At 40.4% G+C, this 19720-nt stretch overlaps 1 protein-coding gene across 1 annotated transcript in view; it reads right to left on the reverse strand.

Annotated features, from left to right (window-relative positions):
- The window catches only part of nalcn (sodium leak channel, non-selective), a gene marked incomplete at both ends in the record, with an annotated part of 58301 nt that overhangs the window by 17582 nt on the left and 20999 nt on the right, over positions 1-19720 (reverse strand). The window contains 4 exons of the mRNA XM_083890259.1: positions 13494-13568; positions 14112-14249; positions 15713-15904; positions 18993-19160. Of these exons, the coding sequence (XP_083746385.1) occupies positions 13494-13568; positions 14112-14249; positions 15713-15904; positions 18993-19160 (573 nt within the window). The remainder of the gene's footprint in view (positions 1-13493; positions 13569-14111; positions 14250-15712; positions 15905-18992; positions 19161-19720) is intronic.

A 19720-nucleotide genomic window follows, 5' to 3' on the forward strand; every position in this document is an offset into this window, starting at 1 on the left:
AAGGAAATGTATACACTGTACTACCATAGCATATAGTTTCCTTAATTACTGACTAAATCTACGTTTGCTCCATAAAATGTCCACCTGGTAAGTCCATACATCAACAGTTCACTATAGATCACTACTAACTGTACATAATGAGACACTGGGCCTTTGGTCAGGTCAATGCGTAGGATCAATAAAGTACACATGGTGCTCAGGAACTCCGATTGACTCCTGATAACTAATTGTAAGTGTTAATGTTCAACAGAAGACAAATTGCTTCACCAGTATCAAAATGCACACAGTACAGTATTGTGCATTATGTGTATCCGCATCCATGTAGTTAAATGCAGTCAGTGTAGTTTTATCAACACTGGATCACATGGCTACTTGGTCGAGTCTTACTGCTTGCTCTCATCAGCATCTGTTTTCAGTGAGAAGCCCATTGTACAATATCCGCCCACCAGCACATAACAGTAGCTGGTGAACATAAGGAAGCATTTTGCAGCCAAATACTGAATTTCTCTCACAATAAGGTAGACGAAAATGGCCGAAAGAAGAGGAATACTGAATTTCATTGCCATGAGAACACAAACTCAAATCTTAATAGTGCTCTCACTTAGAATTGCTATCTGTGTCAATACAAATGTGCTTGGCAACAGTGTTTGCAATCTTTTATTAAGTGACAGCTCACATGTCAGTGTCATATTTGCAGCTTTTATTTGCTGCCCCAAAGTGGCCAAAACATAATTTCACACTGCATTGAATTCAAGCAGTTAAAACAAACAGTCTTTATATCAACTGAAGGTTTCATTAGAATTTGTGAACCCCAGGCAACAGGGACTGAGCAGGCTTGTACCAAACCAAACCAAAGCAAAAGTGTGTGGCATTAGCTGGAGGTTCCAACCATGGTATGATTGCAGTAGAAAAATGTGACAAATGGAAATGAGCAATCGTGATGATACGTCAGTGACAAATAAAATAAAAATAAAAAACCAACACGCCCGGCTGAAAGCGCTCTGATGTTTCACAGGAGGTTTGCCTTAGAAGTTATAGCTGCCATAAACAGAAGTGTACAAATGCATTCGCAACATTTGCTGTCGTTAAGAGAAGATACGAAGGTAACTGGTAATCATTAAGCTACGGCTGTGTAAAACACGAGAGTCGGAGGAGAGTGGAGTCAAGTGTGTGTGCTCTGTACATGTGCACCTGTTTTAGCGCTCATTAAATTCAGTCAAAGTTCTGTAAAGCCTCCTTGTTTATTTTCACGATGGCTAAGACTGATAAAGCAGATGACATCATTGAATTACTTACCCTACATTAGAGTGTGTAATTTAATTTAAAAAATCTTTTTTTACCATATTGTATTTTATTTTTATTCTATTTTTTACTCTTATCTTACATTTTACTTCTTTTTACTTATATTAGAGTGCATTTTTACCTTACTGTATTTTTATTTTATTAGAGTCCTACTTGTATTTAGAGTGTGATTTGTTTACCATATTGTATTTAATTTTTTACCCTATTTTTACTCTTATCTTTACGTTGTCTTTCTTCCTACTTATTATGCCCTTGCACATTTCTGCACCTCTTGTCGCCTTAATTGAGCTGTTGTAAATGTGTGTTTCCCCCCCGGGGGAGGAATAAAGTCATTCAAATTCAAAATTCAAATTACAGGGCAACCAAAATGAAATGGTCCATTTCCTTCAATATAAATACAGATTTCTATAGATTTAAATTGTGCTGGAAACATGTTTAGATGTTTTGTAGTAGAGCTGCTACATCCATCCATCCATTATCAACCACTTTATCCTCCACCGGAGGGTCACATGTTACAGTATATCTTTTGGTGAAAGATATAATGTCCAACATTGCAATAGCTGGGAACTAATCAATTCAGCTGCACTTGGGGCCCCCCTTTAAGCTCGGGGTCCCAAGCTATTGCCTGCGATGTCAACACTGCTGTCATGCCCTGACAGAAAAATATCAACTTAGCTCAAAAAGTAAGGAAATTTGTTTTTGGTCAATTATTTATTTGTTGTAACAATGCTTCTTGGTAATGACTCTTATACCATTGGGAAGCCTGTATTTCCCTTTTAACTGGTACAACACATGTAAGGAAAATGCATTTGTGGGTGGAGGCAGTGTGATGGGGTGGGGCAGCATCTCCCACACTGGAAAAACAAGGCCTGTCATCATTGGAGGCAAACTCAACAGGGCTGTACAGTACATTTCACGCACATGCTCCAAGAAATAGATTGTGCATGTAGAAAAAATAAAAAGGGAGCACACGTCATCATCTTGACCGAAATGATGGTGTGATGACTTAATGTTGATGCAAAAACTGTGGCCTCCTGTATATTAAGGCTTAGAGTCTGTCCAAGATCGGTTTGGAACACCAATAAAATGGTTCCAAGAAGATGTGAGTAAAGCACCGATTAAATGCTGGAAAGTCTCTTTGTGCAAAAGCGAAACTTGGCTGCATACGGCGCAGATCACTTCACACCAGAGAACCTTCTCTCTCTTCTCGCCCCCTTTGAGCAGTTAACTCAAGAGATCAGCTCATCTGATGCATCAGTTATTCCCTTAATTGCAGCACTGAAGTGTCTTCTACACAAAGGTTGAGACAGAGCACAGAGTGAAAACATTGAAAAGTGCACTCTTAAGAGTCTGTCGTTTGGTTTACTAATATCTGTAAAATAAAAATCTATATAACATTTTTCCGCATACAAATTGAAAAGTCATAGCCTACAACTTGTTTCTTTTTTCACATCGGCAACCTGCAAAACACAGAACTCTCGTGATGACACACGATGACGTCAGCTGCAAAAGCTGCAATCACTGATAGCTATTTGTTATCATGTAGATACTCAAGCATTGCGGGAAAATTGACTGATGCCGTGTCCGGTGAATAATAATGAATAATAAGAAAATCGAGTTGTATTTTCAAAGTGGAACCAAGGAGGGAGAGCAAATTGGTGAGAGAAATGTGAGAGAAAATGCGGAATCTGGGATAACTGTCAAGCCAGAGGAGAGGCGCTACCTGTAGGCCTTATGATGACACTGTGTTTATATGGATAAGTGCACATGTGTGTTACTGTGTAGGTTGTTTGAGTGTTAAAGCTCTCATAGAGTGGTCTTATCGCACATATATGCGAGTTATGGAGGTCTACTTACATATATTCATTTGTATATATATGACATTGGTTAACAACTGTCTTGCTTCAGTTAAGTAAAACCTTAAAAATCAATGCAAACAATTTATTAGCCCAGTTTCTTCTTGATGTCATTAAAACCCAGTGTCTGTACAAAGATTGGGTTGTTACTGCTACTCCCACTGACAAACTTTTGAAAAAAAGTGTTTCCACTAGTGAAATAAAGATGATCTAGTCGTAGTACATTTCACCTGTACATATGCAGGTGTGTGCATCGAGAACAGTATCGCTGTCTCCCTGTGTCTCAGTCAGTGGTTGATAAATCAAAAATGACTGCGTCACTTGCCACAGGTGAGATTAAGTCCGCGGTGGTGTAGCTGTGGAGCTGAGACTAATGTGTTTTGCCTTGAGACTCATTCAGGTGACCCGCAACTGCTTCCACCTCCATTCCAGCCAATTTCAGGCTCGGCTGAGCTAAAGGGAGCTTTCCGGCTGGGATTTCCACAGCTTTACTGACCAAGGTTGAGAGGAAGAATAAAACTTAATACTCACCATTAGCTTTAGAACAGTAGTAGTTCAGACAGACGGGTCAAAGAGTTTGATATGGCATCAAATGCCATATCAAACTCTTTGACCCCTCTGTGAAAATCTGTTTAAGAAAGTGTTACAAAATGGAGAAAAAAGCTTTTGTTCTGCAAGAAGGATGAAGTATATCCGTACATTCTGATTGGTATTCTTAGGTCTATGAAACACATTACATACAGCATATCCAAGTTGCTGAGACGTTATGCTGACAGCTCTTTCACCAACTAATGCTCCATATTAGCTATTCCAATTTTGGGGTCTCATTTTCATGTTCATTCAAGTATTTTAAGCAGAACAGAAAAAATCACAAGCGCTTCATAGTGTTTCCTTGAGGTATGTGAACTCGTTCTACTGCAGCGCAAACTCTGATCAGCCCTGCGAAAGTGCCTCAGAGGCACACAAACACAGAGTAGCCTGTGGAACAATAGCAAACTGATGAACAGCCGCCTACAAAACCGCTGCCCACACACACTGCCTGTGAGGATGGAAGCACAGTCATCTACAATTTACCATTCAGAGATTAGCCATTGACCAGCCATTGACCGGCAGCAGCTGTGCGTGTGAGATACAGTATGTGTGATCGTGCAATAGTATCAGAACAACACAACCTTTCTTTTTACATTTTCCACCATTCAGCACGCTTGTTACTCATTTTGTGTGTATAGTTTGCATGGCTCTCTCTGTCTTTGAATGGGTTTCAACAACAATTAATGCCAAGATGAATTTGTTTTAAAAAGGCACACACATTTCAAAATGTACAGTCGCTATCATACATCATAGACTATCCAAATCGCATTCCACATTATATTAAGTCTTGGTTGGTTTCCCCTGGCCTTCAGCCAGTCCAGCTGTAATACCCAGGGGTGAAAGAACTGAGAGCGAGTTAGCAGGGTCACCCTCTCCTCTCATTAGCTGGGTAATGAGCCGTGCTGTGGAGCTGCTGTAAAACCACACAGCCCATAAACCTCCAATAGCCGCCTCCAACACCGAAAACAAATGCAAAGTATTATTAATACCATTAGCTCAATATCCAAAACCACATAGTGTCCAACTGTGTGCCTCTGGGTACCATTCTGGTGTTGATGAGGAACCTGGCAGCCTCACATTGTGTAAATACTACATCCCTGACTATGAATCTTTGTTTCATACCAATCTCTTCTCTCTTCCTGCTTTATCTGAATTTCCTGCCATGTGGCTGTCATTACAACGCTCTAGCAACAAGTGCTAAAATAGCAGATACAGGTATCTTTCAACTAAGGATGAGCTGGTATGGTATCAGTATTGATCAAATGCACTGGACTGGATATTGATGAGAGAAAAAAAACAAACTTAAAATCCGATATGATCTACAGTTCCTATATACCACATACATATTTCACTAAGCGCAGACTGTTGCAGCATTTTACGTAAATGTGTCGTCATGGTATTTCTAGAACATGGCAGAGGGACGGCACATTAATATTGTCTTCCAAAAGTAAAAGTGAAGGTGACATTCAGAAGATCAGAACACATTGTATTAGCAGTCTCTGAGGGATACAATCTTTTATTATATGCTCCCTCTGTCTTCTTCCTTGCCTCTCTTCTCCTTTGCTAAATCCCGCAAAGTCTTTGGTCCGTTACATCACATAAATGGAAGGATGGGCTTTTAGTTTAAATCATAAATTATGAAAACCTTGGTTGAAATCCAGAATGCAGACACTCCGTAGCACATTTGGTGTAACTAATTTCTCCTTTACAAAATATTTATTCAGTGTTGACTGCTATTTAAAATCTATGGTGGCTGTAGCACAGAACACCCAAATGTACAAATATTACACCCTAATGTACAGATATGCAAAAGAATATGATGTTGTTTGGAGAGAAGAGCCCTTAATGTTTCTCTGTTGCCACGGTGACAATGCACATTCCTGTCACAGCTGTGGAACTGTGACTACTCATCCTAAACCTCATTTACTCCCACAGAAAACATGACGTTTCCTCTCCTCCTCATCTCCTCTCCTCCTCCCTCACTCCCATGTTTGTGTCTTCCTTTCGGCTCCATCGCTCACTGAATCTCTCGCACGCACCGCCTTCTCCTCCTGTTTGATCTCTCGCCGTCTGTGCCAGAACGCACACTCTTTTCAACTGACAAACGTTGAACAAGACAGACAGACATGACGCAGTTGACGACCACACGCCGTCATTGCGATGCTTCTCTCCGCACTGACTTTGACAAGGCTGACACACACACGGGGGCAGAAATCTGATTACCTCTGTGCAACATCACACCCCGCCCATGGTCCCCACAGTGTGCCCCCCCCCCCCCCCCCATGCATATCTGTTAAACCGTTAATAAATTGTGGATCTGAGAAAGTAGCCGTCCATCACATCCACAACTATTGCGCAAATAGATGAGTGTAGAGCATGGGGACACACACAGAGAAAACCCACATACATGTTTGAACAAATTGCACATTATTGTGCAAAGCTGGTCTTTGTTGAAGAAGCCAGCGTGGTTAGATGCTCAGAAATGTCTCACAACAGTCTGCTTTTTCATTACCACATCACTAAATTCCCCGTGGTCAGACAGTGTTAGAGACCACTCTCAGATGTCTGTTTTTCTCAAAATTTGCATGAGTCCTACCAAGGAGATTTGCTCACACACTGTTTTTTTTGTGAGCAGAGGTTCCTCTTTCCCCAATGTTCAAGGTAGAGCTGATTTTAAAGGGGACATATGTAAAATATGTACAATGGCAACCCCCTAACCTTGGCTTTTTGCTTCCCTGTTCAGGAGTAAAATATCCACACTTTCAACCATCTATATTCGAATACTCGTTCCCTGCCGAGCCTTGTATTTCTTCTCCTCTGGTCAAGACGTTATTGGGAGGAGCAATGAGGCTTTTTTAAAGCGGACCTAGACCGGAAGTTCCAATTAAACGCTGTTTTTTAGTGTGTGTCTGCGTCATTACCTTGTTTAAGAAGCCCTGAAGGTTCTAAACAAACAGTTCAGCCACTGCTGAGAACGCTGTGTTTTATTGTAATCTCGGGCTCAGCGAGATCTCTGAAAAAACCCGGTCTGGTTACGTAAACACCGGTTCTCCGGAACAGCAGATCGTCCTGCTCCGGGCACTAGTCCGGGCACATCCGGTTGCGTACATTGAACCGCAGAAGAAGAATAACGTCCGTTGTGGAGGTGTTTCACGAGTGACAGTGTCTTCTGACTCTGGGTAGCAGTGCATCCACCGTTCCAGAAGGGGGAGCTGCGCTTCTGAGCGCGGGTGTGCTGAATATGTCACTTCCGGGTATTGGCCAATCACAAGACTCTGTCTTCTGGGTGTGAGAGTTGAGTCTCTATCGGCTCGTTTACAGCAACTAGGAGGTTTTTGACCATAAAAACAAGTTAATGTATGTAAGTAGACCTCCATAATTAACATATAATATATGTTAATTATGGAGGTCTACTTACATACATTAACTTGTGCAACAGGACCACTCTATGGGACCTTTAAGTGTGTTAACATTCGGCATTTCCGACCTATGGCTGCAGTTTCCTGTGCTCTTCTACAAATCATGTGTTGAAGTGCCTTGAGGTTCGTAACTGGGTGGGTTGATGGGTGCCCACCAAAAACCGCCAAAATCAAAACATGAACAGAGTTTGTGGCCTGCAAAAATTGGAAATATGCTTGATGCACCATAGTTCAGTGAAATCAGTATTTAAATGTACATTTTTTCCTTAATCTCCAATGACATATCATGGTCATTATAAAATCAGTTTGTGACATTTTGCACTTTAAGCATTTTGTTTCTGTGTTTTTTGTTATTGAGCAACTTGGAAACAGGTTCAAAATCTGCCTGCAATTGCCTGCAATACACACAATCTCTGGCAATCTCTTTGTGCCACAATAATTGTGGATGGAAGTATTACTATTTCATCTTCATTCAGTTTATCCCTGCACCTGCACTCTCTTCACAGCCTACACACTTTCATCATCAGTTGCACTTGAGCCGTGACCTTTTGTTGGCTCTCGCTATCCACCAGCCGCCTCTATATCCTCCCCATTTTGTATTTCTTAAAAATAATCAGCTATAGACTGCTTCATCTTTGGAACATGGTAACAGCTTTGCTTGTTTCAGCATCACTGATGATGAAAGTGTAGCAGGGAGAGGGCAGGTAAGGGAAGAGTGACTGAGCCGGAAAAGAAGAAAAAAAGTACTACTTTCAAGCACAATCGCCAATGCCATAGCACGGCTGAAGAAACACACTCAGACAAATGCAACTGTGTGAAATCTTTACACACACACACACACAATGGTTGATTCAAATGCCCTGGTTTGTGTGCTACTTTTCATTCAAAGACTGGAGATGAAGAAAAGGTTGCTTTTAGCTTTTCTTGCTCGCTTCTACTTCCTCCCATTTAACAGTTTTCCAAATATGGTCCTCATGACTCATCTACCTGGCCTCAGGACCTGTCTGATTGCAGACATTTCTACTTCACTCAGACATACAGGGAAACGCGAAAATAAGTGTTTAGGCAAAACACACAGATATTTATCACCAGTGACAATCCAGACACACACATGCACACATTATCATCGTGGTTCATGCCTAAAGGGGTAAAAACCTTTTTCTATTTAGTTGATATCTAACGGGCACAGAATAAAGATTTCCCCTTTCCCCTGGTGCAGACAGAATGATTTGTTGAATGGAGATGGGCCATCAGTCTCTCCGATCACAAAACCCACTGACCCGTGACACCATCAATGAAGGCAGAACAATAACAGGTAGTTATCAACAACATCAACAAACTCGTATTTCAGATCCCATGCCAACTGATGTTTTTCCTTTGATTGAAAATGATTAACATTAAGATATAATGTAGGTGTCTCACCTGCATAATGCACACAGGCCTATCCTCCACGATAGAATTATAATCTGTATTTATATCTTTTACAACGTGCAAGATTAAATTGGAGTGAGTGTATCTGTGTGTGTTTAAGTACTTGTATTTGTTACCTGTTCAGGACCTTTGCTGGCATAAACACGGACTCATGCAGACCGAAACCTGGTCCCAATGAGGCAGAACCTAATTTCTGAAGAATTGTTTACATTTATGGACAAGAAGTTAAAGGTCCCATATTATGGAAAATCCACTTTTTAATCATTTAAATCCTTACATTTGGGACTCAGGAGGTCCTATCAGTCGACAAAGTGTGAAAAAAGATGACTCACTCATGTTTTGTGGTCCTCCTCAGTCTAAGTACAGGAAATAACACATGCAATGTTTACTTCTGCACCCATTGGCACGTCACAATGCTTCCGCTTTGTCCGTAAAACACGCAAGAGTGCTGGCGACGGTATCCGAAAAACCAGAAGTCCGCAAAAAGTTATATTTTTGGCTCCACAGTGCAAACTGGACATAATATCCTCTTAAGATTTGACATGGGGGGGCTTATTCTGTTATCATTTCTTGTCCTTACACTCGTGTAGTCATAGAGTGGTATGCAAAAGTTTGGGCACCCCTTTATAAATCATTGGTTGTTGGATAACACATTTCAGTCAAATATATTGTGAGTCCTTCAATGTCAGGGTTAGGCATCAACAGGTAATGATTACGGTTAGTGATAATGCTTTGTTTAGGCCAGATTTGATAATGTGAAGATTCCCGGGGTCCAATGGTCCCTTCAGACCTTTTTTATTTATTTTTTAAAGGTAAAAGTTACATACAAATGTTGTTCTGTTTTACAATAATCTTATTTTACATTGTTAATTTTAATTATCTTAAAATGGCAATGTAACCAAATCTAAGCCACGCAAGAGTGAACAAATTAAAATATTCTGCCTTTCGTTCACATCTGAAGTCAGATAACATTATGGGAGGTGTATCTGTCTATCACAGCTGGTTTGCAAACCCAGGACTCTGGGCTAATGGAGATGATACGTGACTGGGGCCCTTTCCATAAATAATACATTATAAAACTGAAGCTGTGGGCCGTTCAGAATATGACCGAGGGCCATGATTGGCCCACGGGCTGTACTTTGGGCATGTCTGGTTTAGGCCATTCAAATGAATGGAGATTAATGCGGACGCCTAAGAAAAACAGCTGTACAAACCTGTGTGTGTGCACATGCTCACACGTGCACACACATACACACTGTGATCTCCAACTTTCTCCCTTCACTTCTGTTTTCCTCTGCTGTCTAACTTTCTCCTGTCCCAGGAGTCATTTCATTAAAAATTTCTTGCAAACCTAATTTCACGCAATAAATGCATTACCCTAATCAACGCTGATGAGTGCAACACACTCTGGCGCATGCATATACATGTGTGTGAGTGTGTCCCATTAGGACGTGCCTGGTACTTCTGTGCTCCTTGCTCATCAGGACGTTGGAATAGAGCAGGTGTTCATCAGCTGCAGCCCTGCTTACTCTCGCTTCACTGATTATTAATATACATCCGTGGTGTGTGCGTATGTGTTCACATGTAATTGTGTGTGCTGTAAAGACGCTTGTGATGCTGCGATTACAATGCAAAGACTCACAACAGTGTCACTTGCCAACAGCTCACACAACACTAAAGCAACCCAGCAAACTCAAGCTCATCTGCTTGATCGCAGTGTGATTACCCACAAGGCTCCCTGCTTGAGTCTCTGGCATCTCCAGCATGCAACATTGGAAAGCCAAATTGAGACAACTGGTTTGTCGAGGGTGATAGATGTGAGTCGTTCTCCTGAAAGGCTTGTGTTGCAAACGGTTTACAAATGATGACATGTTTTACTTTTAATGCCTTCGTGATAATGCCACCGTTATCAGCAAAATGAGCAGATGTAGTAGTTTTACTGCCTCCACAAACACACACACACACACACACCTAGCAATGGCATAAAATGACACATGGAAATCTAAACGTCCTCGAATGACGACTTGATGACGACCAAGAGGCCTCGCCTGGTGAATTGCGATTCGTACTGATGTGCTTCATTAATGCCTCGCTGAGCACAATGCAGGCATTAACGGAGCAGATTAAAGCGAACGCGTGGGCTTTTGAGGAATATTGCCACCAACTTCATTAAGCAGAAATGCAAGGTAAAAGCTGTTTAAGTGCAGTCTTATGCGAAAGTTTTATGTTTATGTTGCAGTCTGATGCAGTTGCCGTTGTTAAAAGCATCAAATCTATTCTCAGCCCCAGTCATAATGTGATTCTGTATGTACCAGCAGCCAAACAGGCTATAGAGCCTCTAAGGTGTGCCTTTCGTTATACATAATGACTCACAGGACTGTTTTAAATGGGATGCTGCTGAGCTATTACGCTTTAAGTGGAATTCCCAATTCCCAAGATGGGTCAGTCAACGTTTTTGCTGACCAAATAACCCCTGTCTACATTGTACAGAGAAAATAGCTTTAAAGGAGAAAGCTTGAACACCTTTGCTTCTGTGTGTTAACGAATAAGCTCATTGATAGCCATTAATGCTATCCACTCCCAGATGTACACAAAATGATTCTTTGACATTATATAGTGGTTATTTCTTATATTAAAATAAAACCGTTCAGGCTACTGTGTGATGGGTGTGACACAGGATATGACACTGACATTTATTACCCAACAGTATGCAGAAAATAAATTGAAGAATGGATGGTTCAATACCACCCTGCATAATTTCCTTGTGCAGGTGGGCCTTATCGCTCAAACCTTGACTGCACATGTGCATTTTCATTTTAGTGTGACACGTACACGCCAAAGATACACATAAAGACATCTTCGGCACATCTGCAATCATGCATGTTTGTCTTTCCTGGATGAGAGCAAAACACACAATGGTGTCTATGGTTGGCGCTTGACGTGTTTGCCTGATTTTCTGACACACATGGAGCACAACAGAGGACAGGGTGTGAGGGCAAGATGTACTCCTACCAACAACCTGAAAAACATAATGTCCTCCACAATAGCTGCAAATTCAAAGTTCATTAAAACAGCAAATTTAACTCTAATTCGCTCAATTAAATGTCACCAACTACACAAAAAACAGCATGATTCCACCTATATTGTACCTCCCCCAAAAACACAAAGACATTCCTTATTTCACTCCAAATTTACTCAAATCAAATAAAAATATAATTTCCCTTAATTCACACTGTTTGAATAGTTAACCGAGTTTGTAGATCCATTATTTTTAAATCATTTGAACAAGGCATGTATTCTGCATGCTCAAACAACTGTGAAGAAGGAGGCATTAAAATGTCCAAGGAAAAAAATAACCTTTGTGTGACAACTCTAAATTCGCTAAATTTTGATCGATGTCTAAGCCATACCCAAGGTGTATTATTCTGAAAAATAAACATAAAACTGTTTTCTCTGCATGGTCATTTTATCCCCTCCCTTTAAAGAGCTTGCCATGAACACATGGTCACATTAATAACAAACATTACCAACTCAATGAAGTCATTCATCAAACAGCAGGCGAGAAAAAGATTCATCACACACACAGTAATTGGTTTCTCATCTTTCACGGCCCACGTGTGGATTCCTTATAGAAAGGTTGGACATGTCACTGGGCTCCTGCCACGTTTACAGAAGCATTCTTGTGTGGGAGGGTGATCACCATCTACGTTCTATTTATAGTCTCTCGTCCCTGTATCCGTGATTGAAGCACTTGTAAAATAGGCAATTTTACAGTCAATGCACCTAATCACTCAGGTGTAGGTGGAAAATAACCTGTCCAGACAAGCCGAGAGCTGCCAGCCAGCTGTGAATACGCACAATGCACAACGTTTATGTGAGCGTGTGGGTGTCACAAACCTGTTCATGTTTGTGAGCTCACAGAACAGTGGGACAATCTATGAAACGGTTTTGCATATATGATTTCGACAAATGCCAATTGCCAAGCATTTCTCTATCTGTTGCCATTCAAAAAGCTATTTCCGAGCAGAAACAGACTGGTTATTAAAGTCCACCTGCTGCGCCAGTGACTCGCACCACTGCCTTGGTTGTATTTGAGTGTGTTAAGTGGCAGCTTCTACAAACAACAGGGTTTTGCTTGTTTCAAGTTAATTGTCCACTCAGTCAACCCACGAGCGTAAGCCCCAAAAAGGTGAAAATTAAGAAATCAGTTGGAGCCAAACTCACATGGGGCCACATTAGTTACACCTTTTTCACAGAAATTGCTCAGTAAATAATATACTTTTATAGATTACACACCACAGTTGCTACTTAATCATGGAAAATACAATCATGTAATACACATCTAATGTAATATTTGAAATTCAAGAAGAGTTTGTGCACTTGCTACTCATGCTTGAGAAAACCAAAACTAGACTATTATGATGAGAAGAGACATTATTACTACCTTCAAACCAAACTTCAAGTTCCCTGATTCACAAAAAGGGTCATTTTGTTGTGATTGCTGCATAAAACAATCACGTTAAAGAACAGAAAAAGGGCCGACAACAATAAACTAAAGCAATTTGCATGGTAATATCACATAATCTAATAAAATAAAATAAAAAAGCCCACTTACAAAGCCGTTAGCGGTAATTTTATAGACAGTAAACACCAATTCATTAAAACAACCATATTGTGAGTTTAAATACATTGGGCATATTATGTTTCCCTTTATAGTATGAATTAGCCACAAAAAAAGGATTGACCATTAATTTAGAGATCCATCAACTCTACCAGATATACATTAATGAACTTAATGCTGTTACAAAATATGCAAATAAATGAACTGTTAATATCCCCAGTTACTGAACATAAACCTATAATTTATCTAATTTAATTTAGATAAGCTTCTTACCTGTTTGAGCTTTTTTAGGTCTTCGTCCAGCTCCAGATTGTCCAAGATAACAGCCACAAAAAGACTCAGAAGTATCTAAAATGCATCAAGAGAAAGTAAATAAGAACATAAGCTGTCTATAAGCACACTGTACAATTTTAGTGTTATTGTGACCATGGTAAAGAATCGCAAGAACAAAACTTTTTGAAAAGGACAAAGTCTGCCCAGTAATTGTATTTGCTTGTTCTGTCCTCAAAGATATCCTGTCTGTCTGGATTGAGGTGTGAGTCATCCTGAAAGTGTCTGTGCTGTCTGATTGCTCCTCATATTGAAGGACCAAACACTGAAATGTCAGCACTTATTACGCCTGCAAGTCTGATTAAATGTAATTAGATTTATCACTTCAGGGAACACCAAAAGTGGTATGGGCACTAATTGAATGCATTAAGAAAACAATTAATGTATTCTTTTGCCACTTATTTGCCTCCAAACGGCTTTCATTAGCCAAAAATAACTGATTGATTTTGAATATAATACTGTGGTAAATACTGTATACAGTGCATTAAAAGCAACCATAAACACACAGCCAATATTACACAGACTCTTTGATCCATCTGTGCAGTTCAGCGAGTTCCTCACCAAGGTAGCAAACAGATGGTACAGGATGAAGTAAATTGCCACTACTGGAGCCCACATACGACCCACGGCCACCAGAGTCTGGTCCATGACATCTATCCAGCCCTCCTGGGTTAAGATCTGAAACATGGACATGAATGCCTACAGAGAGAAAAACACAACATAAGAGAAAGTGACAGACAGCAAAGGCTAGGGAGAGTGACTGTAACTGAGAGACAAAAAGAGACGGTGTAACAGACATATCTGTGCTGTGGTTTGAAACACGTTTTTTTCCCATAGGAGAGAAAATATAATTTCAGCTTGCCATTGTAAGGTTTTTTGAACACAAATAAGAAAAAGGAAGCACATAGACAACCCTCTTTTTTTTCTCTGCTCTGGTGCCATCTTATTTACTTGAAAAAGGTCAAATGAAGGTGAAGGAAAAGAGCCAGCTGCAGCACAGTGGCCCCTGGAGTCAAGTGGCACTCCTGTGCTTGCACCTCAGAATCTCACCTCCAGACAGCAGCCCTCAACCTCCCAGCCCATCCCCTCTGCTCCCATAGCCCAGTCACTGCAGATAACAATAAACCCAGCAACTGGTCTGCCCATAGGGGAGACCGCCAAACATCATTAACTGTGATGTGAGAGTGTCTGCGCGCGTGGATGCATGTGTGTGTGTGAGTGTGTTTTTGAGGCACAGACATTTCGGAAATTGAGAGATGGGGAAAAAAATAGACAGGGGAGGGTAACACAGTATACGAGTGTCATCTGCTTAAGAGCAACCCTTCATGTCCTGCTGTGCCTGGGATCTGTTAAAAAAATGTTTGGGGGGTGGGGGTGAAGTGGGAAAGATATGGCTAATGAGAGAGAAATGAGCTCGTAAAATGGTAAAAGGTCTGGATTTGATCCATTCAGTCACATCAAACCCACAACCTCACAGTCGAAAGATGACCCATTCTTGAACGTATGTCTGCTGACCCATCATGCAACTCACCATCAATGACTGGAGACAATCATTTATTTGGTGTCCCTCTGAAAATGTTCATCCCCATTTTCAAAGCTTACGCAGTATGCTATAATATACAAGCTCCATCTTGTAATTTAATTTCATTAACCTAACATTATGAGCTTTTCACCGTGGGTGTGTATGGATCAGTTAACTCAAAGGTGAAAACAGTACAATTCAAAATTACTTACTACAGAGACTCCTTAGAAATGACGGCTTACCTGCATTGCATTAAGGGTAACAGTGCAATCTAAACTAAATGAAATACAAATATATAATTCAAATGGCTGCCTGTTAGCAGTATAAAGACTTTAAAATATACTAATATCCATATGTAATAGCCAGCAAAAACTCAGAAGGAACCCTTCTCCAAAGTCCGGACGATTCCTGGCTCATGATTATTTACTTGGACAAGGTAATTAAAAAAAGACAGAAGACAGAAAGACTATTACAACATACTGTATTGCAAAAGCTAACCTGATAAAACACATTTCTTTGTTTGTGTATACGTGCCAGAATACTTAGCATATATAGAACAATATCATTTCTTCACATAATTTTGAAATTTAAAGCATTCAGATAACTTTCTCAGTGATCGAGTGAATGCGAGATTCTTTACCCTGGGGAATGTGGTGAAACGGTCCAGCTCCTCCACAAAGCAGAACATTTGAAGGCTGATGGCCGACATGACGATGAGAAGGCTGGCTGTGAACACCACCAGGCTGCCAAGTTTTTTACCCGGACCAAAGATCTTATAGACAAAGTCCTCCAGAGCTGGGGAAATCTTAATCAAACGTACCACGCGAAGCACCTGAGGGGAAGGAAAACAGAAGACGTGTCCTATAAGGTTGCTGTTTTTCTGTGACCATTGTTTACATTTCGGCTTTGGGAACGGGCAATACAGTCCACACCAAAAGAAGTAAGGTAGTATTTTAGAGAGATCTGAAATGAAAAAAAATGGGGTTATGGAAGCAAACATACAGTAGAAGTGCATTGATTCCATATTGATTTTAATAAAGAGAACATTAATCTTGACCCAGTGGTAAAGGTGCAGTGATACTGAGCTTTGTCAACAGACCTAGTCCCCAAATTGCTTTTGGTGACAACAAGCCCCTAAAAGTAATGCATCTTGGTCAGGCTGTGATCAGGCATCCATAGAGTGGCTAATGGCCGAGGTTCACACTGTGATGACCAAAGGTTTGTCTTTAGAATCCATCTTGAATCCAAATATCGAACTGTCCAATATACAGCTAAAAGTAAGTAGACAAACAGGAAGCTGGGCTAAAAGGGAACCTACGTTAAATAAATACAATATAACACTCACAGCATGATAACAGATGGGATGGAAAGACACCACCTTCTACTCCTGTCAGACCATAATGACAAGGATCCATTTTATAACAAGCTATGAGGCCATGAGACAGTGAGTTCTCAGAGGACATAAGGCCATAATAGAAAAAAAGTGTTCATGCCAACAGCAATGAGAGTTTGTATTTTCTCAATAGAGTGCTGGAATAGATTTAAATCTTGACTTTAGTGTCATCCAGTCATGATGACCTTGTTGTCATCTGCACTTGAAAAAAAGGAAATTCCCCTTCGTGCAAGGATGAGAAAGTGGAGGAGAGTTTCATACCGGACCTAACGCTTTACCTCAGACCATACAGGGATCATACTGAACCCTACAGAGCAAAGACAGGCAGTTTGTTTGAATTAAATTGCTTCTGTAGCCAAAGCTAATGGAGTGTACAGTGAGTGGTTGCTTGAAAACTCAACTTCTATTCAAGTGTCATCTTTTCACTGGATAATATCCAACTTCTGTATAAAAACTGCCAACGAAACTTCATTCAAACAGATGAAACACAAATAAGACTGACAAGTATTAAAAATTTAAATAAATGTCATCAATGGAATAAATGTAAGAAGTATATCACAAATACAGAAACTATTTTATGATGAATTTTGAACAGAACTAGAACAAGAGTATCCGTCGATTGTGAGTAGGCCTGGCCAATAAACTGAACATTTACAGATACCGAAATTTACGACGATTACCAACGTCATTTTGCCCATGTCGATATATTTGGTATTTTAAAAAAAAGTATTTTTTGGCTGTGTGTGTAGGTAGGCAGGCTACTGGTATGTTCATGTCCCTTTAAGATGCTCGGCTGTGTACAGCGTGTGTAGCCATGTGACTCCACACCCTCCAGTCCGTAACAAGAAGGAAAATAGACAGGCTTTTAGCTAGCAGGGCCCCCTGAAAATAATAAGAAATTAGATGCCCTACTTTTATCCCCCCAAAATTAGCCGCAGGGTGTTTTTCTAAACCTGGGAACAAACTTGGCTACATAGGATACAGATCATGAACTCCCTGCAACAGAATTTTCTCTCTCTTCTCGCCCCCTTTGAGCAGTTAACTAAAGTGATAAGCTCATCTGATGCATCCGTTATTCCCTTAATTGCAGCACTAAAGTGTCTTCTACACAAAGGATGAGACCACGGAGTGAAAACAATGAAAAGTGTGCTCTTAAGAGTCTGTCAACTGTACTCGACCCTCGTCAAAAAGATCATTATTTGGATGTGGAGATAAAGCTACACGTAGAGAAATGATCCAGGCTGCGTTGGATACTGAGACCCCGTTTAGAGACCGAGAAAAAAAATATGAGGTTCAAATTCAGTCAAATTGTGTCAATGAAAATTGATGTATCCGCTTTCCCGGTGTCAATGGTAGAATTACACAACAGTGCCCCCGGCTTTAATGGGTTAAAAAAATAACAATAATGTACTATACATTACTTATTCTGTTCAAAATGTTATTTCCAGTCATATCAATTAATCACTCCTGATTCCTGACCACACTCTGCTCACTCATCATCGTTATGTGATGTGCAAAGGGCCAGAGTTGCACATAGCATAAAAACATTGTTTTGCTCAGAATGGGTATTGTGTGTTTGCTTACAATGATGGTCTACAAACAAAATTCTCAGTGTTCTAGCCAAGATGTATGCTTTCGGCTACAGCCTCTTGCAAGACAAAGCACTGGTTTTCAATTAAGTTTATGCGGCCACAAAATCCAAGCCATGCATTCAAAACCTTATATGGTGTGATACCAATAACCAGAATAGGTGTAATCCTCACAGAAACTAATTTGCAGGCTCTCTGAATGAATAAATTAAGTGAATTGTAAAGTCATGCGTCTACTGAAGTCATTGCAATTCTGAACACACAGAGCCAGAAAGAAGTGTCAAGGTGGGTTCCATTGGCTGATTAAAAATCATTCTGTCAAGTGTATGCGTGTCAAAGCTGTAGGGCTCTAAGTAGGTCTCCAAAGCATTTGACATTTTGTCGAAAGTGAATCACAATTGGTAAGGCTAACCTTTAGTAGTGGTTGGATAAAACTAAATAAAAAACAGAGACAATCAATGATTGCTTAGCCTTGTCCCATCCCCTATAGCTGTAGGACTTGCCTCTGATTCCAGCACAGAGCCTAAGGTTAATCAGTTGTGACTTCATGTCACCAGTTTAAATTGAGACCTACATGGAAAAACATCAGCAGCAAGAGTGAGTGAGGAATACTGTCCCGCGAGGAAAAAGACATTCACCTTGCCAACTGGCCATTAACGAAAGCTAATTAGCTACATGTACATGTTGATCTTGGAAAAACTGATAAGTCGGGCACTGCTGAAACTAAAGAAAATACATTAATGAATGTGAGTTTGTATGTTGAGGGAAAATTTGAATAAAAACCATATGTTGCAAAAACAACACAATTTCCATAGTTAAGGCCTGTACATACACCGTCAGAACAGAGATGGACACAGGCTCAACAATGCCCATGCTTTGTTCTGTGTGTGGATAATTCAGTTTCATGTTAAAAGGGATACAATTAAGTATGTCCATACCTGAAAGTAGGTGAACTGGGAGTGGTAGAGGTCAGGGTAGATGTGTAGTGTGGTCCCCACCACAAGTAGAGATTCAAACTTGTGCAGAGAAGAGCTGATGTAGCCGGTGAAACCCAGACACCAGATCTTTAAAAGAGCTTCCAGGTCAAATAAGACAGTAAAAGCAACCTACGATGGAATTGAGAAAACAGGGAAAAGTGTTTACAACCTGTCAACACAAATATCTCAAACACATATGAACACTATTCTATGTGTACCTGTAATCTGTTTCGTTAATGTGAAGGACATTTATTTACCAAGAAATGACAGAGGTTACTTCTCCACCAATCCTTACTTACCTAACATTAAATATACTGTTGACAAGCAAGATAATGAAAGTGGAAATAACAGCATTTCTTCTAGTGTTTTAGGCTACGTTTACACTAGCTGGATATTTTTAAAAACGGATATTTTCTTCCCTCCGTTTTCCAAAATAACTTTGTGCACACATCATCGTTTTCAAAAAAGTTTATATCAACCCGCATAAATAAGCTGTCGAGAGCCATCATAACTATGCCAAGCCTGTGGGTGGGAGGAAGAAGGAGAACGCCATAAAAGATCACAATCAGAATCAATCAGAATCCTCATCAACGACTGACCTCTCACCCTCGATGTATGGACGTAACTATACAAGTGACAGCAGCGATGATCGCAACATCCTAAAATTGTCACGCCACTCCTCCGGGACA

The sequence above is a fragment of the Microchirus variegatus genome, assembly GCF_963457635.1.
Source record: "Microchirus variegatus genome assembly, chromosome: 5".
In the NCBI taxonomy this organism is placed as follows: domain Eukaryota; kingdom Metazoa; phylum Chordata; class Actinopteri; order Pleuronectiformes; family Soleidae; genus Microchirus; species Microchirus variegatus.